We start from the raw sequence: 17517 nt of genomic DNA on the forward strand, positions 1-17517 counted from the left end.
TCTTGATATTGTAAAAGCATTTGACTGCGTTGACCATTTTATACTCATTGCCAAATTAGAAAATTACGGTTTTAGAGGACCATTTCTTGAATTACTGTCCTCGTTTTTAAAAGAAAGAACTCAATATGTACAACTAGGAGATAATGTTTCTTCAGTCAGTAGTGTTAAATTTGGAGTACCTCAAGGATCTGTTCTTGGTCCCCTGTTATTTTTAATTTTTATAAATGATTTATGTAGAGCTTTTAATATGATTTCGTATGATCTTGACATTGGATGTGACGGGGAAAAAGTAATTGTCCCCAGCTTTGCGGATGACACTCATATAACTGTGGCTGCACGAACAGGAATTCAGCTGTTGAGTCGTATTAGTTCTTGTCTGGAGTTTGTACACAATTGGATGAAGCTTAATAAGTTAAATTTGAATTATAGTAAATCTTGCTTTTTATTGTATGGTAGGAGCTCAAATTATTACCCTTGGATAGACAGACTTAATATTGCTGATATGGGTATTCTAAGAATGAATTGTACAAAATATCTAGGAGTTTTAATTGATGAATGTCTCAGCTTTAGAGAACATATAGATTATATTAGTCTTAAACTCGCTAGGAATGTTGGCATTTTAAGAAAGTTGCAGTATATTTTCCCAAGAGATATTTTAAGAACAATGTATTATTCCTTAATTCATCCTTATCTGCTATATTGTTGCAATGTTTGGGGTAGTACATTTCCTTCTCATCTCGATCGTGTTCGAGTTTTGCAGAATAAAGCGCTTCGAGTGTTATGTGGTGTAGGTTTTAAAGACTCGGTACAAAAGAGGTATATAGATTGCAAAATCTTGCCTTTAGCAGGACTTATTATTTTTTATCGAAGCCTGTTTATATATAAATATTTTCAAAATTGTTTACCAATATGTTTTAAAAGTATGTTTGAATTAGGAAGTGATATTCATACACATTCTACGAGACAGTCCGATATAATTCGTCGTCCGCTTACTATTACTCGTAGATCTCAATTCTCTATTCGGCATCTAGGACCCCATGCATGGAATTGTTTACCTACGACTTTGAGAAACTTGGATAGCTTTCTTGAATTTCGGCGGGAATTAAAGCTATTTTGCATTAATATTTATGGTTTTGATAGTTGAGTGGACCTCAAGTGGAGCCAAGATGTTGGTTTTGATTTTGGCGATACTGGTTAAGTGGTTTTAGTTTCTTTTTGTTTTGTCTCTTTTGAAGTGTAAATCCGTTTCGATTGAAATGCAGGGTAATTGATTTTTTCTTCTTCTTCTTTCTTTTTTTTTTCTTTTCCTTTTCTTTTCTTTTTATTTTTTCTTCTTTTTCGTATTGTTTTATATGTATGTGTATTGGGGTTGTAAGCCCAAACAAGCTTTGCTTCGGGCCATTTGCTTGTTTTGTTGTGTTATTTATATTAATAAACCCATCTTTCTCTCTCTCTTGGGGAGGAAAATTTTGGGAGGGGTAAATTTTTCAGGGAAAATTTTACATTGAGGGGATTTGACAGAATTCCTATACGAAATTTTCGGTAATTGTCTTACATTATCTTTGCCAAGTCAATTTTGCTTGTGGAGATGTTCCACGGGAATTATCCAGGGGCTATTCTCCACGTGTTTTGATCTCCGGAAAAAAATTCTACGAAAACGGGTATTTCCGGAGTGATCAAGAAACCGATTAGAGATTAAAGTCTTTTTCAAATGAAAGTATGCTAAGGATAATTTTTCAGGCTGAATCATCCGAAAGAAATTTTACGGTGAAGGAGAGATTTTCAGCGAGGATGGCACTGTCTGGATAAAACTTTACGGGGGGGGGGGGGGTGCACTTTACGTTGGATGAAATTTTCAATGAAAAGTTTCCCGTGAGGTGGGAGGTATATTTCATGGAGGCTGAGCCTCACCTGGATTATTTGAAAAACGAACAGAAATAAAATATTTTTTTTTTACTGAAAGTAAGGAGCAACATTAAAACTCAAAACGAACAGAAATTATTCCATGTATGAAGTGTTTCTTTCTCTCGTCAGTACCTTGCTCTTTACGCTAAAGCTTGACTGTTTGTCCCATTTTTTAAGAACAGCTACTGGAACACAGGGGCCGTTTATTTAGAACAGGAAGCTTTTTTAAAAGATCTAAAAGCTTTAGTGTCAAGAGCAAGGTATTGAAGAGGGGGAAATCCTTCAAATACGGGTTAATTTCAGTTCATTTCGAGTTTTAATGTTGCTCCGAACTTTCAGTTAAAAAAATTGTTTTTGTTATATTGAATACTAATACAAAGTCGGAATAAGATGATAATCAAAAAACAAAGAGAAATTGTAACAAGTGACGCAAAGGAAGTTTCACTATCGAGAGGGTATGGCTCGCAAAAGACCCAATGGAAACCAGAAATGCTTATCAATACCTCAATTGCACAAAAACATGACCAATACACTGATTTTCACCCCCTCCTCCTACTTTCTTAAAGATCGGACCTGTGTCCACTTATGGATAACAACGTCTTCTGTAGCTCGATTAGAATATTTCCGGATGCAACTCCTCAAATTATTCAATTAATGGAATACAGATGACAGGGTGGTTACCACAATATACTAGACAATATTAATCATAGGATGCAAAGAGATCATTTTTGCAAGGGAGGTTAGGAGCCAAGTGCAGGGGATATTGCTGAATGTGTGGGAATTGCTTATTTTTTATTGTTGGTATTATTACACGTTTAGGCCCACTCAAAAGGAAACACTATAAAATTATGAAAACAGCTTGAAAAAACCCTAAAATAGTTAATTATACCATTTCTTAAAGCTTTTCACTTTACCCCGTTCCTACTAATGCGTAATTATACACCCCAAATTATAGAATTCCATAGCATTTTTCCTCAATTAAAGAGCAGTTGAAATTAGCTAGGATTAAGATGGATAGTTTTTACAGTAAATCTGATATTTTTTTTTTTATGCACAGCCCTTTCCCTTTTTTCAAGAATTCATATAATTTTTTTATTTTGTTTGCGTATTTTATTCAGTTATGTTATTAATTCTATTGTATGTCAACGCTTTGTTTCATTTGCTTAAGTATTTCTTGTTTTGCAATTTCATTTTATATGCTCGTCGAGTCTAAATGAAAACAAATACATATACAATTATGTATGTCCGAGTTGTCTTCCGCTATGAGATTCTAACAAGGCGAAAAATATTTCTGTTTGAAGAAACTATGTACAACCTAGGTTAAATTAACTGAGCCAGTCACGGGTTACGCTATTTAACACTGTTACGCATTATTTAAACCTAATACTTTTAGCATATTTGTAGCTGGAGGGAAAGTTTGCAGATAATTACTCATCTGATTTGCAAGAAAATTGTATATCTGAGCTCAAAGCGACATATAACATTCATACACTGTTTCACAGTTGTTTACACTGATTCACTGTTTTCAGTTGAAATAAAACTAAAATAACACTGTAACACTGAGAAATAACACTGTTTCAGTTGTGATTTATCACTACCTATGACCCTTCGGTTTTTTGAAAGAGCTCCACCTTGCTCCATCCTAGCAACAAAGTCGTTATTGTGCGAAAATACTCCGAGTATTTGATTATTGGTATACATTCAAAGCATTCTTCCCCCGCCCACTTTCTTCTTTCTATCCCTATTGTAGCAACCTTTTTGTCAATATAAATTTCATTTTTATGAACTTCAACCCTCCCCTTTCATACCTCATCGGTCGCAAGGTTGTAACTTAGAGATAAAGTTACTAACATTTTGTTAGCACAGAAGAAAAGGAATGATTATGTTATCATAATCATGCGACCATCTTCGAGTATTAAAAAAAAAGGGAACCATTAGACTAAAGGGAATGCTCCTTGTATTCAGTCCTCTTGACATGACTGTAAATCATAAAGAAGATATCTGAACACTTTACAGTCTTTGCAAGGAGTTTCAGTGATGGCAATAACCCTACAAGATATCTCTAAATAGTCTAAAACAAAACCGTATACTGATTGGAATGGATTGTGGATGCCTCAAAACGACACATCTAGGCTGAAAATAAAATGCAACTTCTACAGGTAAACCACGCCTTTTAACAACCTGATTCGCTGTTTTGTATGAAATTTTCAGCCAGTTAAATGAATGAAAACTTCTTGAGTCGGAAGACTTTATAAAAATGGTCCATCTGCTAATCTGTGCTGTAACATAGAAAATCAATACTTGTTCAAGAGCCTTTGAGCTAGTTCTTATTGTCATTTGGCGTTTTTGGGATGAAGAAATATTAACATATAATGAATGATCAATCATGATAAAAATACTTCAAAATATAGTCATGGGTAATTGCCAAGATCGGAAATTCGGGCTGCAAAAATATGTTTTCTTTTGAATACTTGCAAAGACAATTTTTAAAACGATTTTAAATCTATAATTCATCATTTTTTTCTGCATGGTTCAAATTCCACTTCCCCCTACGTTTTCAGCCAATGCGCTAACCTGGTTCTTATACAATGTCTAAAGCATGCAGACAAAGAGTATATAGAGAAATTAAGAAGCTATTTGCATCATAACACTTTCTGGATCACAAGGATAGCGGCTGAAATCGATCCCCTACGCAACCAGAATCCGCCATGATTATTATTGTAAGACCAGTTTTTGCACTAAAGTTAGGTTTTTTTTTTTTTTGCTTTGCTCATACATAAGTCTGGGTAAGGCTTAATATCGGGATTAATGTCGAATAGCACTGGAAGAAGGTAGAATAATATTTGAAAATCTATTTCCAACATAATTTATATAAGATTACTACTACTGCTACTAATAACTCACCGCAGCACCAAACCGCCTAAGGCCAACAGGGCCACGCACACTCCTCTTCCAATCCAATCTACTCAAGGCCTCCCTCATTACACCCTCCCACGAAGTTCCCATTTCCTTTAAATCTTTATTTATGACATCCTCCCATTCCAGACGAGGACGACCTGCTTTCCTTTTAGCACCAGACGGATGGCCAGAAAGGAAAATCTTCGGCAATCTGTCATCCTTCATCCACAGAACGTGGCCTAGCCATCTCAACCTTTCTTTCATTATAGCCCTAGAAAGCGTAATTGAACCACATTTTTCGTACAGCCTACTGTTTGAAATACGCTCAGTCAGCCGGGTACCCAGAACAATCCGTAGGCAATTTCTCTGGAAAACAGCTAGGAAACTCTGATCTGCTTTTTGGAGCGCCCATGCTTCAGAGCCATATTTGACCACTGTTACCCAAGATTGTATTTAGAGAAGCATCTTCTACTTACCCGAGTCAAAATCGAGAATATTCAACTTCTTAAAATTTACAGTTTGTCCACAGACTGATACCCTGTAGTCTTCATCTTTTTCTCCGAGAAAGATAGTACCCATTCTGAAAATATAACAAGGTCAATCAAAATATAACTGACTGAATGAAATTAGTCTAAAGATAAACGAATAAAATAATATTAATCAATTTAAATCCGAGCTCTAGATAATTACGTCTCTGAAATAGACTAAATGTGTTTAGTTAAAATTTATTTTATTTAATTTAGCTTCACTTTTACTTGAATTCTGTATTCATCATGGAATAGTTACAAATAACTTTGCATTGGTACATGGTTTCGTCCACTTTTCATTTTTTTCATTTCATTTATTCATTCTTTTCTATTTTTTCATTGTTCTTGTTTAGTAGCACACCTTCGCAAGCTTAGCTTCTAGTGGGTTGTTCATTGCCTGAATATATTTGGTTTGATATAAATTATTACTTACTAAAAAAAAATACACCGCAATAATTTGAACTGACCGAACAATTTGAACATGTAGTAGCTTTATTTTATCCCAATTTTCAGTTAAACTATAAAACGTTTTCGTCTGCCTGTCGCTCTATTTTCTATGCATTCCTAAACAAATAAATCAGTTGGCTGAAAGTTTTCCCATGTCATTTTGAAACTCTGAAGAAAGAATATGGGCTATAAATTCCAAAAATATAACCTATTCAGCGAATACATTTCTTGGGCAGAAACTTTGCCTATGTGACCCTCTGGGAGGAGGTTAAGCATGAACGGCGAGAGTTTTCACAGAAGAAGGGGGGGGGATTGAAGGGGAAGATTTGTTCCGACTTATTTAGATTATATCTGACAACAGTACAAGAAATATTGCCTTTTATTCCATATTTAAGTTAAAAGCTTTTCCACAAAGGATAAGCTTCTAGTTTTTCGCGACCAAGCAGCAATTTTGAAAAACAATAATTAATTTAAAGCCTTTTAAAAACACTTAAATTCTTGAAATTGGTAAAGCGAAATTAACCATCTCGGCATTTAAAATTATGCTGCATGTTTTATCATCTAAAAAAAAAATTGTCACGAACATAACCTAGAGAAAAGTAAAAGCACTAGGTAATTTAAAGGCTGGGAAAGTTTTTTTTTGCTATTCAATTTCTTTATAATAACGATCGATTTTATTACTTAATTTTTAAACAAATACCCTATAGCTAGACACATATATAGAGAAATATCTTACCTTCTGCTCGCTTCTACAAAAGCCTTTTCGTCAGGGCTTGAGGCCTCATACTCAATATCATTTGACGTCATCTCATACCCTTCATTTTGCATCCCAGACTCCACGTCAAGGGAACTGAAAGGTCAAAAGCAAATAAAACGGGTAACTTATAAGAGCGGGATCTGGCGCTAGTGCCGATAAAAAAAAACTATCAACACCATCTAGCAGTTGGTGACACTTGGCATTTTTTTATATTGTAATAATAAGGAAATTAATTTAATTATGTAACTGGTAGAATTAAGGTGCTAGTAAGTATCTGATCTCTGTTCCTGACAGAAAAATGATTACAGAGCTCTAAAATACCAAGTTTCACCATATGCTAGATGGCGTTGACAGTTTTTTTTGTCAAAGCTAGCACCTTTTCACATTCTTATAAGTTACCAATACTCTTTGTTTAAAAGTTTAGAATCTTGTATGGCTGTTAAATAAACTTCCAAATCCAAATTCGTAGTATGGTCTTTCACGGTTATGGTCTTTTGCAGCGTATCAAGTAAGCAGTGTATCAAGTGTATCAATTGCAACATGTATCAAGAATAGTTTCTAGGTTACACAGAATATACGTGGCATTATGCTACATACTCAGGCAATATATTTAAAAACGCAATCAAAATAGACAGGCACGAGTGCTTAATTCGATATCCCATGAAGATATCCACGATTCATATTAGTATATCAATGTGCACCGTGATCAATATCGATGTAGGTGGATCGATAAGTATCCATGTGTAGTTTTAAAAAACAAGTGGAAATGAACTGTAAGTAAAAGACGAAACTTATCGGTAGAGAACAGAACAAAAATAAAGTAATTTTAATAATTATATCATGGCTGCAGCAGTATCTATATCTAAAAAAAACACAAACCACAACCCGTAATAATTAAATTTCAAAAGAAGGTTTCTGAAGAAGGTGTCTTATAATGAATATGTCCCTGATACGACTAGTTTGGAAACAGTAATTTTTGCTCAGGTTTAAATGAATAGCAACTTGTAATGAGGAGAATAAAATCTGAGAAATTTCTGGAAAGAGTCTGAAACTGCTCAAAGTAGTCAAACATAATCACAGCCGTCATGAACCCTTGGCTGAAGGTTAACAATCCACCATATTCAGCACCAATAAAAATCACAGTTTTGCATAGTATTTATACTATGCAAATATACTGAAGTATTTTTACTTTTTTTGCTACGCAATAATCGCACCAAGCCAGTGGTCGTAGATAGTGGATTTAGGCAAGTTCTAAAGAAGACATTATTCGCTAAAGACGTGGCCAAATCGAAGAATCAGGGAAAAGAACAGATAGCGAAGAGGATTAGGATTACTGACGCCATAAGAGAGGGTGAAGAATATTTAAAGGAATATCTTCGGTTTAAGGAAGATTCATTCATACACTACCCGTATAAATAAACAATATTACCCAAAATATAGGGAGAAACTACAAAAATTGAATTGTTTATCTGTAAATACATCGACAGATTTCAATTTTCGTGTTGATTCCAAATATGTAAAAACCTGCTGATCTAAAATTTGCTACTCAGAAGATATTACCATAAGAACATTTTAATAAGTTTAGAAAAAGGCAAGAAACACCTCCAAAAAAGGTCACCTCTCCCAACCTTGATACACCTAATTCCTCTGTTATGTCTATATCTGGCAATATTTAGCCAGTTAATGAAACTATCGGTACTGGTAATTTGAAGAAATAGATGATCTACATTAAATAATATTTAACTAAACATATTAAATTAGATTTACTACTCTTAACTACCAAGAAATTTGTAAAAATAAATTGAAAATAGAGCAATTTGATTAAATAATTAAATAATGATCAAATTGATTATTGGAAATAATTAAAAATTAATAATCAAATTCGTCGTAATCCCTAACCAAACGTTTCAAGAAACCTTAATCAAATGAGGCAACCTAATATAATAGATCTTACCTTTGTTTCTGAGCAGAGCAAGGTTGCACAGCACGAACAGTATGACATAATGCCATCGCTAAAACGAAGTCGTGCACAGTTGGCTAAAAAAAAATTTTAACATAAGGGGGGAGAGGTACAAATGAAGCGCACAGTAGCATTACATATCATTAAAATTAATACAAGGGATTTGAGTACCAGAACGAATATGGATATATATGATATTATAATTATGCGCAGCATTTGTTGGTTTGAACCAAAGAATATGGGTAATTTATTATAGTAGAAACTGCCGCTAGTGTCGACAAAAAGACTATCAACGCCGTCTAACGTTTGGTGACACTTGGCATTTTCTCAGTGTAATAACAAGAATGATTAATCTAATTAGTGTAATTAGCAAAATTTGGGTAGTAATAAGCGTCTGACCTTAGTTCCTGATAGAAAATGATTACAAAGCTAGAAAAAATGCCAAGTGTCACAAAATGCTAGATGGCATTAATAACTTTTTGTCGACACTAGCGCCACTTTCTACTCTTATAAGTTACCAATTCTCTTCGCATTTGGATAACAAATGTTGAGATTAGAGCATGTATAGTTGTTAGTTTGAATAGCGAACACAACGAGTACTGAGTTTTCTTTCTTTTTATTAGTATACCTACTTTTACACTCCCCTCCTGGGTGTAAGATAAAAGAACAGAAAGTAGTAAATGAGGATACGGAAAGACCCAAACAAACTGAAGAGCTTAATTATTTCAAAATGATTGTTTTTGTGTAATTGGTAAAAGATTTAAGACTTGAGACAATTCTAATGGCACAGCTGAAATTACCATTTAATCCTCCTCTACCTTAGGAAATGCTTATACCCTTTTATGAAGACTTTTTAAAACTTGATTTTAAATATTTTTGACTTTTCTTGAGTGGTCATGATACAAATAGGGGGAGATTATTTAGTCCAATGGGGTTTATATAGTAGACATATTTACTCATGACACTGTATATAATTTAGATAAATTAAGATTAGATACAAATTAGATTAAATAAAACTCTAGTTCAAACCGGAGTTCTCAAACTTTATATCTTGCTTTTTTTTCGTTCTGGAGTATATTATTATCTAAAAAACATCGGAAAATTTAAACATTGTAAAACAGAGATAAATGCTTCGGAAAAAATTCCTTGAAATAACGAGCGCTTACATTAATTGATATTACATTGATCAATAAACTGAACCACATAAAATTGCTATCTGGCTATAATTGCTGGACTCTAAAGTGATTTCAGTTAAATACTCTTCAAGAATTTAGCTTAAAAAAACTGAAGGTTGGGGGGTACCCAGGGGGAATCCTTGGTCTCTATCCAATGGCGGGGGAAGGGGGCAAACTTAGGAAAATTTTCGGAATTGCTATCAGAAATAAATAACGTTTGAATAAACTGTATCATCAAAAGATCGCTTATTTTATATAAGATAAAAAACTAGAGGAAATTCACCACCTTTTTGCTCAATCCCACTTCCGAAATATTTGAGGCAAGTCACACTGACCCAAAATTTCTCTTCCACAAGCTAGTGTCAGCCAGTTATTATGTTGCTAGAACCTTGTAACAGTTTTCACCAGAGGCTGAGCTAACTAACGATTCTTTCTCTCTTTTTCGATGTCAAAGGATAGCCGTTGCCACCTGAAATGCTTTCTATACCAAAGGGAGAGCACTTTCCAAGTATTTGGAAGCAATGAAAGCATTTCGAATTTTTCTATCAATGAACCATTTTTTGATATGAGTATGAAAAAACATAGTTGAGAATCGGATCATCGCTCATCAGCCTCAGAACAGGATCTGCTGGCTTAAAAAACGCCAGTATTCTTACTCCAGTAAAACGCCAGTGCCTGTGCTACAATTTTTTGGGCCTCAGGGCCCTCGCTGGTATTCTGGCTCACAACATCACACAGACCCATGATCGATATTTCTATATTGCTGGAGGAGGGCATTAGATAACTTTACCGTAAAACAATCTCGATAAATTGTGGCTTTTAGTGACTAATTCTAAAACCACCCAGACTTCTCTAATTCGCATGCTACTACCAAATCCCTGACGCTCAAGGCGGGAGAGAGGAGAAAATATTCTGGCCCTGGTGACCACTGTTCTTATTTTACCAAATTAACACAGACCTTTGAGTCCCACCTTCCTAGGACTGTATCTTTCCTCTTGAAAGATATTTCCAATAACATGGGACTATTCGCCTGTAGCAAAAGATTTTACTTTCTCTCCCTCTCTAGCATTCATCTTGGCGAAGCTGACCAAAATAAAGTTAGGTAGAAAAAAAAGGTAAAATTCTTACTATTGCTCAAGTCAGGTTAACAATAGTAACCCAGTGTAATTAGTGATTCTTACTTACCGGTAAGTCTTCAATAGTTTCATTATTATAGTATATGACGCCTTCTTCTTCAAGATAGTTTTTACCTTCAACAAAAAATTCTTTAAACAACATCAAGTTTTCTGTCAAAGTCCCAGTTTTGTCAGAAAACAAATATTCGACCTGGAATAAAAACGGGGATTTAGATTCACATGCTAATTAGAATTAAGTTTGGTACTTGTGCATTATTCAGAATACACTCATTAAGTGAAGTTAGGTTAGGTATCTTCTATCACTATGCGTTCCTTCTCGTAATGGCCCTTGTCGTAAGAGTATAAAGTCATAATGTGTCCATTGACGCACTGTTTTGTTGTGGAGAACAACCCCCTATCCTGGAAAATATAATTGCCTCTTTTTCAGTCTTTGGAAAATCCTAAATATTCATTTCAAAATACATGTTCAGACACTATCTTCTTTCACTAGGCACAACAAACTAAATTGAGTTTTGTCTTTGTGGCTAGGAAACCGGTTTTTCTCATAAAATGTACCTGTATCGTAGTTTGTTTCATGAAAGAACCTAACTTCACTTATTGAGTGTGTTCTGAATAATACAAAAGCACCTTAAGTTTTTTAGCAATTCAAAGGGAGCTCAAAAATGTGGAACTACCTCTCTTTGTGAGAAATGTAGAATTAAAAAGCCATGCCTCATATCAAAATAATTCAAAAATATCTAAAAATTAAGGTGTATCCTAAGTGACTAAAGTGAATGTCATCTTGATTCTCATTACTATAAGCTACGGTTTATTGAAATACAATTTTTAGGCTCAGGAAGCAAATCCAGAGGCCAATAAACCCTCTCTTAAACTCAACACAATAGCTTTGACTATGCAAAGAGCAATGCATCTCTTATGTATTGTTTTTTTTTTTTTTTACCGAATGGTCAGAAAACTCGGTTTTACAGACTGGTTTTACCAGTTTACATGCTCAGTTTTACAAATTCAGTTTTAAGGACCGAATGGTCTCAGAAATTTGGTAAGGGAATGATTCGATCAGAATTTATCGTTTTAGTGCAGTTTTAAACGGGTAAATTGATTGAAAGGAATCTGCCCCATCTGAAATACATTTATACACCCTCGGGTGCCCACATAATCCCACTTTGTCATTAGGCCAAAATTGTTAGACAATTGTTTCACTATAATCGAAAGGTCCAAACAATGGGCTCAAGGAGGGGGAAAACTCGCGTAAATCCAGGGGATATGAACTAGAATTTAGCAATCGATCCATTCATCACGTATACGTTTTAGTAGAAAAACCGTTCATGTCTTTTTTTTACAACTGGAATCATGCAATGAATTTAAACATGGATAATTGGAGGTTCAACTGGGGCTTATGACCACTCTAGCCCGACCCCTTCGAAAAGCCGACTTTTTATAAGAGAAACAGGCTTTTTGTTTAGATTACGCTCGTGCAAGAATTCTCAATCCCAGTGCAACAACGAGTTAAGTCCAATCTGGGAACTGAATCGTTGCGAAAACGGGCCAAGTTGCTGCAGACTAACTTGGTGCAAAAATAAGGCCAGTCTAACCTGGATGACTAAATAAATAAAGTCCAAGATCCAGAATGGCAATGATGTGGGGCAAAAAATACCAAAGGCATGATTCGGTGCAGTTGCCACATATTTGGAACCTGTAGAAATCCAGAGGCGCCGTGCGAAAAAGATTTCTGTATTGACTTAGAGCGGAAACGAATGCCGAATCCAAGCTGTGGAGTGACTCGGGGGATATCAGAAAAGGTGAGTATGTTGCCCATGTCTTAACTACAGTCACGCAGGGATATAAATTTTGTGTGGTTGGAGCACAAAAGAAATCCCATGGTCTCATCAATCAGAAAAGATGGCCATATTACACGCTGTGGAATGACTTAGGGGATATAAGAAGAGGTGGGCACATTGCCCCTTGTCTAACTACAATCATGCAAGGATATCAATTTTGTAAGGTTGGAGCACCAAAGAAATTCATTGGTTTCGTCAGTCACAAAGGTGGCCATATTACCCCTTGCTTGAGTCTGAATCATGCATGTATTGGTAAAATATTTTTCTTGAGTACCAAAGTGGGCTGATGGCACCTCTAGAAACCCCTAGCCTCCCACCCAACCGTCAAATTTTTAAAATCTAGTTATGTATGCAGTATTTTGTTTGTTTTTATTCTATGTGGTTAAGGAACAAAAGTGGTTCAGATGCTCCAGCAATAATAAGACTAATAAAGCAATGAGGCCCGGATGACATTATAGCCATCAAGGAGTTTGAGGGAAGGGTTACCTCACCCTTATTTGTAGCAATGTCTTTTCATTATAAGTTTGATTTGGTAATCCATTTTACTTTCTGTTTATTAAAGTTTCTTTCATTCATTCCAAATTCATTCAAAGTGGTTTCTGCTCGTTTTAATTTTTACTTGATTGTAATTATAATTGGAAACGTGCCAATGGCACTATGTTCATTGCGACTTTAACTGCAATGCTATCTACCATTAAAGTGCCATATCATTTACCGCAAACTTCTATCCTCACGAATTCTGCTCGCCTCGATTTTAACTCGTACTATCACCAGATTGCTGCCTGCCTTAAGGCTGCCGTGGATACTGCAGTTCCAATGGAGCAGATTCGATCTGGTACTAGGAAGCCGCTTTGGAACATCGATCCTGAAGTGAATCGTGCCAAATCCAAAGAGATATTCTGGCTACACATGTGGATTGCACAAGATCGTCCTGCTTCTGACGCAGCCTTTATAATCCAACGAAAATCTAAGCGAGATTAAAAAGTAGTTTGCGCCGGGCTCGTTTAAATGCGTGGGACAGTCCTAGGGATAAAGCTTCTAGGAGAAAAGTAATTAATAAGGAAAAGTGTTCTCCTGATGTTGCTTGCAATTTGAGCTTACATGATTTTTCTAGTCATTATGTCTCTTTATTTAGTGCTATGAATAATAAATTATAGGCGCTTTTTCGAAGAAATTAAGACCGCTTCTACCTTACCGTATTCGACAATCAGAAATTTTACCTGTGTCTTTAGATGATATTCGGTCTGCACTTCAGTCTAACAAAAAGTTAAACGATCTCCAACTATGGATGGCGATGGGATTTGTTTTCGTCAATTTTCTTTCGATTGTCCTGCTATTATTTTCCATTTATGATTACTATTCCAGTCATATCTTGCCCAATCAATAGTTTCGGATAGTTTTTTAGTCAGTTTGGTCACTTATATTCTGAAGCATGGAAAATACACTAGTAATTATCGGCCTATCACTGTTTCGTTTTTTTTAAGTAAATTATTTGAGCATTTATTAACACAGAAATTAATTCGTTGTGTGATTTCACATCTATACAGGTCGGGGTCAGCAAAGGTTTCAGCTTCTCCCAGGCTCATCATATTCTTATCCGTCTTATGAAAGATGCTATAAGTCAAAGTCCTCTTTGTATAAGTCAAAGTCCTCCAGTATAAAGTCCTCTTTATTTTGTTACGGTTGATATTTCAGGCACTTTTGATAATGTTATATATATGAATGCCCTTCAGTACCTGGCTTCTTCTGGGGTAGTAAGTCACTTCTGGTGATTTTATTGTATTGATATTCTGGAGCTAAAGTTCGGTTGAAATGGAAGGGAGAGCTTTCTGGAGAAATTAATGCGCGAGAGAGTTCACCAAGCCGCTGTTTTGTCCCCTAGTATTTTTAAATATGTTCTAGCGTCTTGCTTGCGCTTATTGCCAGTTTCTGTATTTTACGGTGATGTTGGGCTATCGCATATTGCATATGCTGATGATGTCCTTCTATTAAGGTGGAGTCGTAGAAGTTTAATGTTTAATTTTTCCCATTTAAAGTCATCTATTGAGTCTGCTGAACTTTCTATTAACCTCCAAAAGTGGGAGTTTATATGTTTTAATAGCCAATGCACTGTAGCCCCATTAGATATTGAAAATATTACTCTTCCAAAGAATTCGAGTAGCATATTTTAAATATTGCAAGTTTTTGCTTTATTTACCACGGTAGTAATTTACACGGATAGAGTTTTTGCTTTATTTACCACGGTGGTAATTTACACGGGATACACGGATGGTATTTACCACGGTCTAGCAAGGATCTGGTTGAACTTTTGAGGATATGATTTGAGCTTTTAGATATGCCTTCACAAATTAAGAATCTTAACAAATTTATGTCTCAAAGGACGTTGACTAGATTGTGTGATTATGGCCCTCTTTTTTTTTCTCCTTTTGGTAGGATGAGCCTTTAGTTTTTGGTTGTTTTGTTAATTTCATTTGCTTTTCCTTTTCTCCTCGGTGTTATCTTTGTGGGTTAAAAATAAATGATGATGATGATGAATGCGAAACATGAGCAGCAGTCTATACTGTGCTTGTAAATATTTCTAATTATCAATGCAGCTTTACTTCGTTTGTTCTACTGAACTGTTAGTCTATTTCATTATGCTGTTTTTCTTAGTTATATTAGCTTTATTGTACTTGCTATTGTTGAGCTGCGTGTACTCTTTGTTTTGCTTGTTTATTAATTTTTTCTCTGCACTCCACTTTTGTACTTTTTAATGTTTGTGTGTAATAAACACAATAATAATAATAATAATAACAACAATAATAATAATAATAATAATAAATTTTCCTTTCTATTTGTTTGAGAATTCACTATTTTTTTCATTATTATTATTATTATGATTATTTATAGTAAACCCGATTTTGTACAAAAAGAAAGTGGCGGAGCACTACAAGAGAAAAAAGAAGCAAAATATCATTATAGTAACTATGACAAGGTAACTATAGTTGAAGAAGTTGGCTCCAAGCATATCTTGATATCTTGTGGTTGTGTTTCTCCATAAGTAACACAGCCATTTGTTTGAGAATTCACTTATTTTTCACTATTATTATTATCGTTATTTATAGTAAACCCGTTTTTGTACAAAAAGAAAATGACGGAGCACTACAAGAGAAAAAAGAAGGAAAATATCACTATATTAACTATGGCAAGGTAATTATAGTTGAAGAAGTTGGCTCCAAGCATTTCTTGAAATCTTGTGGTTGTGTTGCTCCATAAGTAATCACTGTTGGCATTAATTTCCCTATACGATTTTTTTGTTGTTGTTTCGGGCTGTTTGAATAATTTTTTAATTAATCGAAATGAAGCATCCATCCTTCACTAAGAAAATTACTAGAAATGTACCTCACTCACGGAAATTATTAGAAAAATCATAAATCATCTTCATTAACCACTCCACTGAAATTCAGTTTACCAAAAACTGGGAGTATTGGCATAGGTCTTTTTCATTGAGCACGGCAGAGTATACGAAAATTTTGAAAAAACAAGAACATAAGAATGACAGAAAAAATAAAGTGACAATAAATATTCAAAGAAACGAAAATCACTTCGTCCATTAGTCCAAATATCACAAACAAATATGTTACATAATCTGTTCCATCACTTCGTCCAGAAATAAAGAACTAGTGATACCTAAACATAACTAAAGAATCAAAAAGATCGAGGAATAGTGGTAAAAATAAACTCTACCTACTCTAACTCTTCTTTCAAAAGGAAAAAAAAATCGAGGAAAAGAAAAAAAAGGGGTAGAGGACGTAGTTTGGCAAGAAAGCCCTAATTTTTTTCACAGTTTGGCGATCAGGTTGGAACTTTCAAGATCTTTTGTTGAGGCGGGAATGGGAGGGGGGAATAAAATTTCTTATGTAAATGGGACAATCTGTTTTATCTTTTCTCCTTTTTGGCTGTCGTCCAGCAGGGTCTTTAGCTAATCATAGATAATTTTTGAAATAACCACTACCTGTCCCAGCTCTTCGTTTAGATCTGACGTATTGCACACAGGGAGTTCTCCAGTTTCGGAACAATATAGTTGATTATCCCATTCGAAAAAGAAGGTACCGACCAGTTTCTGTAGCTCTAAAAATAAATGCATACAATTAAAAAAAAATAATACAAGTATTATATAAAATAACAAAGTAAGAACAATAAATACAACTAAATAAAATTAACCAAAAATGACAATAATAATAACAATAATAGCAACAATAATAAAAAATAAACTATATAAAAGCTCTATAAAAAAACAAACAATGTGTCTAGCAATACGAGCAAAATTAATCAAAAGCAAAATACTACATACGAAATTCAACTAAGTTAACACACAAAATTCAAATGAGCTGAATTTTCCATGGGCTCAGCGCAATATGGGTGAGTTTACTGAATAGAATATTGTACGGTTTCGACTTTTCTCTCGTAAATCTGTTAACTCCAATTGGGAGTTTAGAGGGAGGGTGCTGAAAATTAAAAAAAATTCAATTGCCAACAACAATTATCTCCACGATATTATAACTAAAAATTTTTCACTCAAAACACCAAATGCTGTTAAAGTGATCGCCTTTTTATTGGAGCTTGTTCAATCTTGCAATAAAAATTTTGTTTGGCTGAACTACACGTGGAATTCCACGTGAATTGGTACGAAAATTCCCCGGGCGTGGATCCCCACAGATTACACCCGGGGAGTAAGTTAGTTTGGAAGTAGATTCAGATTTTATAGTCTGCATGGAATAGTTCTATTCGAAATAATTTAAACTAGCCCAAGCCCTAGCCCTCTGATATAGAAACAACTTAATTATTACACAAATTTGTACAAAAATGTTTATAAAAATTTGTACAAAAAGTAC

At 34.7% G+C, this 17517-nt stretch overlaps 1 protein-coding gene across 1 annotated transcript in view; it reads right to left on the bottom strand.

Annotated features, from left to right (window-relative positions):
- The window catches only part of LOC136030707 (phospholipid-transporting ATPase IF-like), a 156788-nt gene that overhangs the window by 90910 nt on the left and 48361 nt on the right, over window positions 1-17517 (bottom strand). Inside the window, exons 10-14 of the mRNA XM_065709778.1 lie at window positions 16638-16753; window positions 10855-10995; window positions 8489-8571; window positions 6514-6627; window positions 5280-5383 (exon numbers count right to left, since the gene is read on the bottom strand). Of these exons, the coding sequence (XP_065565850.1) occupies window positions 5280-5383; window positions 6514-6627; window positions 8489-8571; window positions 10855-10995; window positions 16638-16753 (558 nt within the window). The remainder of the gene's footprint in view (window positions 1-5279; window positions 5384-6513; window positions 6628-8488; window positions 8572-10854; window positions 10996-16637; window positions 16754-17517) is intronic.

The sequence above is a fragment of the Artemia franciscana genome, chromosome 8 (assembly GCF_032884065.1).
Source record: "Artemia franciscana chromosome 8, ASM3288406v1, whole genome shotgun sequence".
In the NCBI taxonomy this organism is placed as follows: domain Eukaryota; kingdom Metazoa; phylum Arthropoda; class Branchiopoda; order Anostraca; family Artemiidae; genus Artemia; species Artemia franciscana.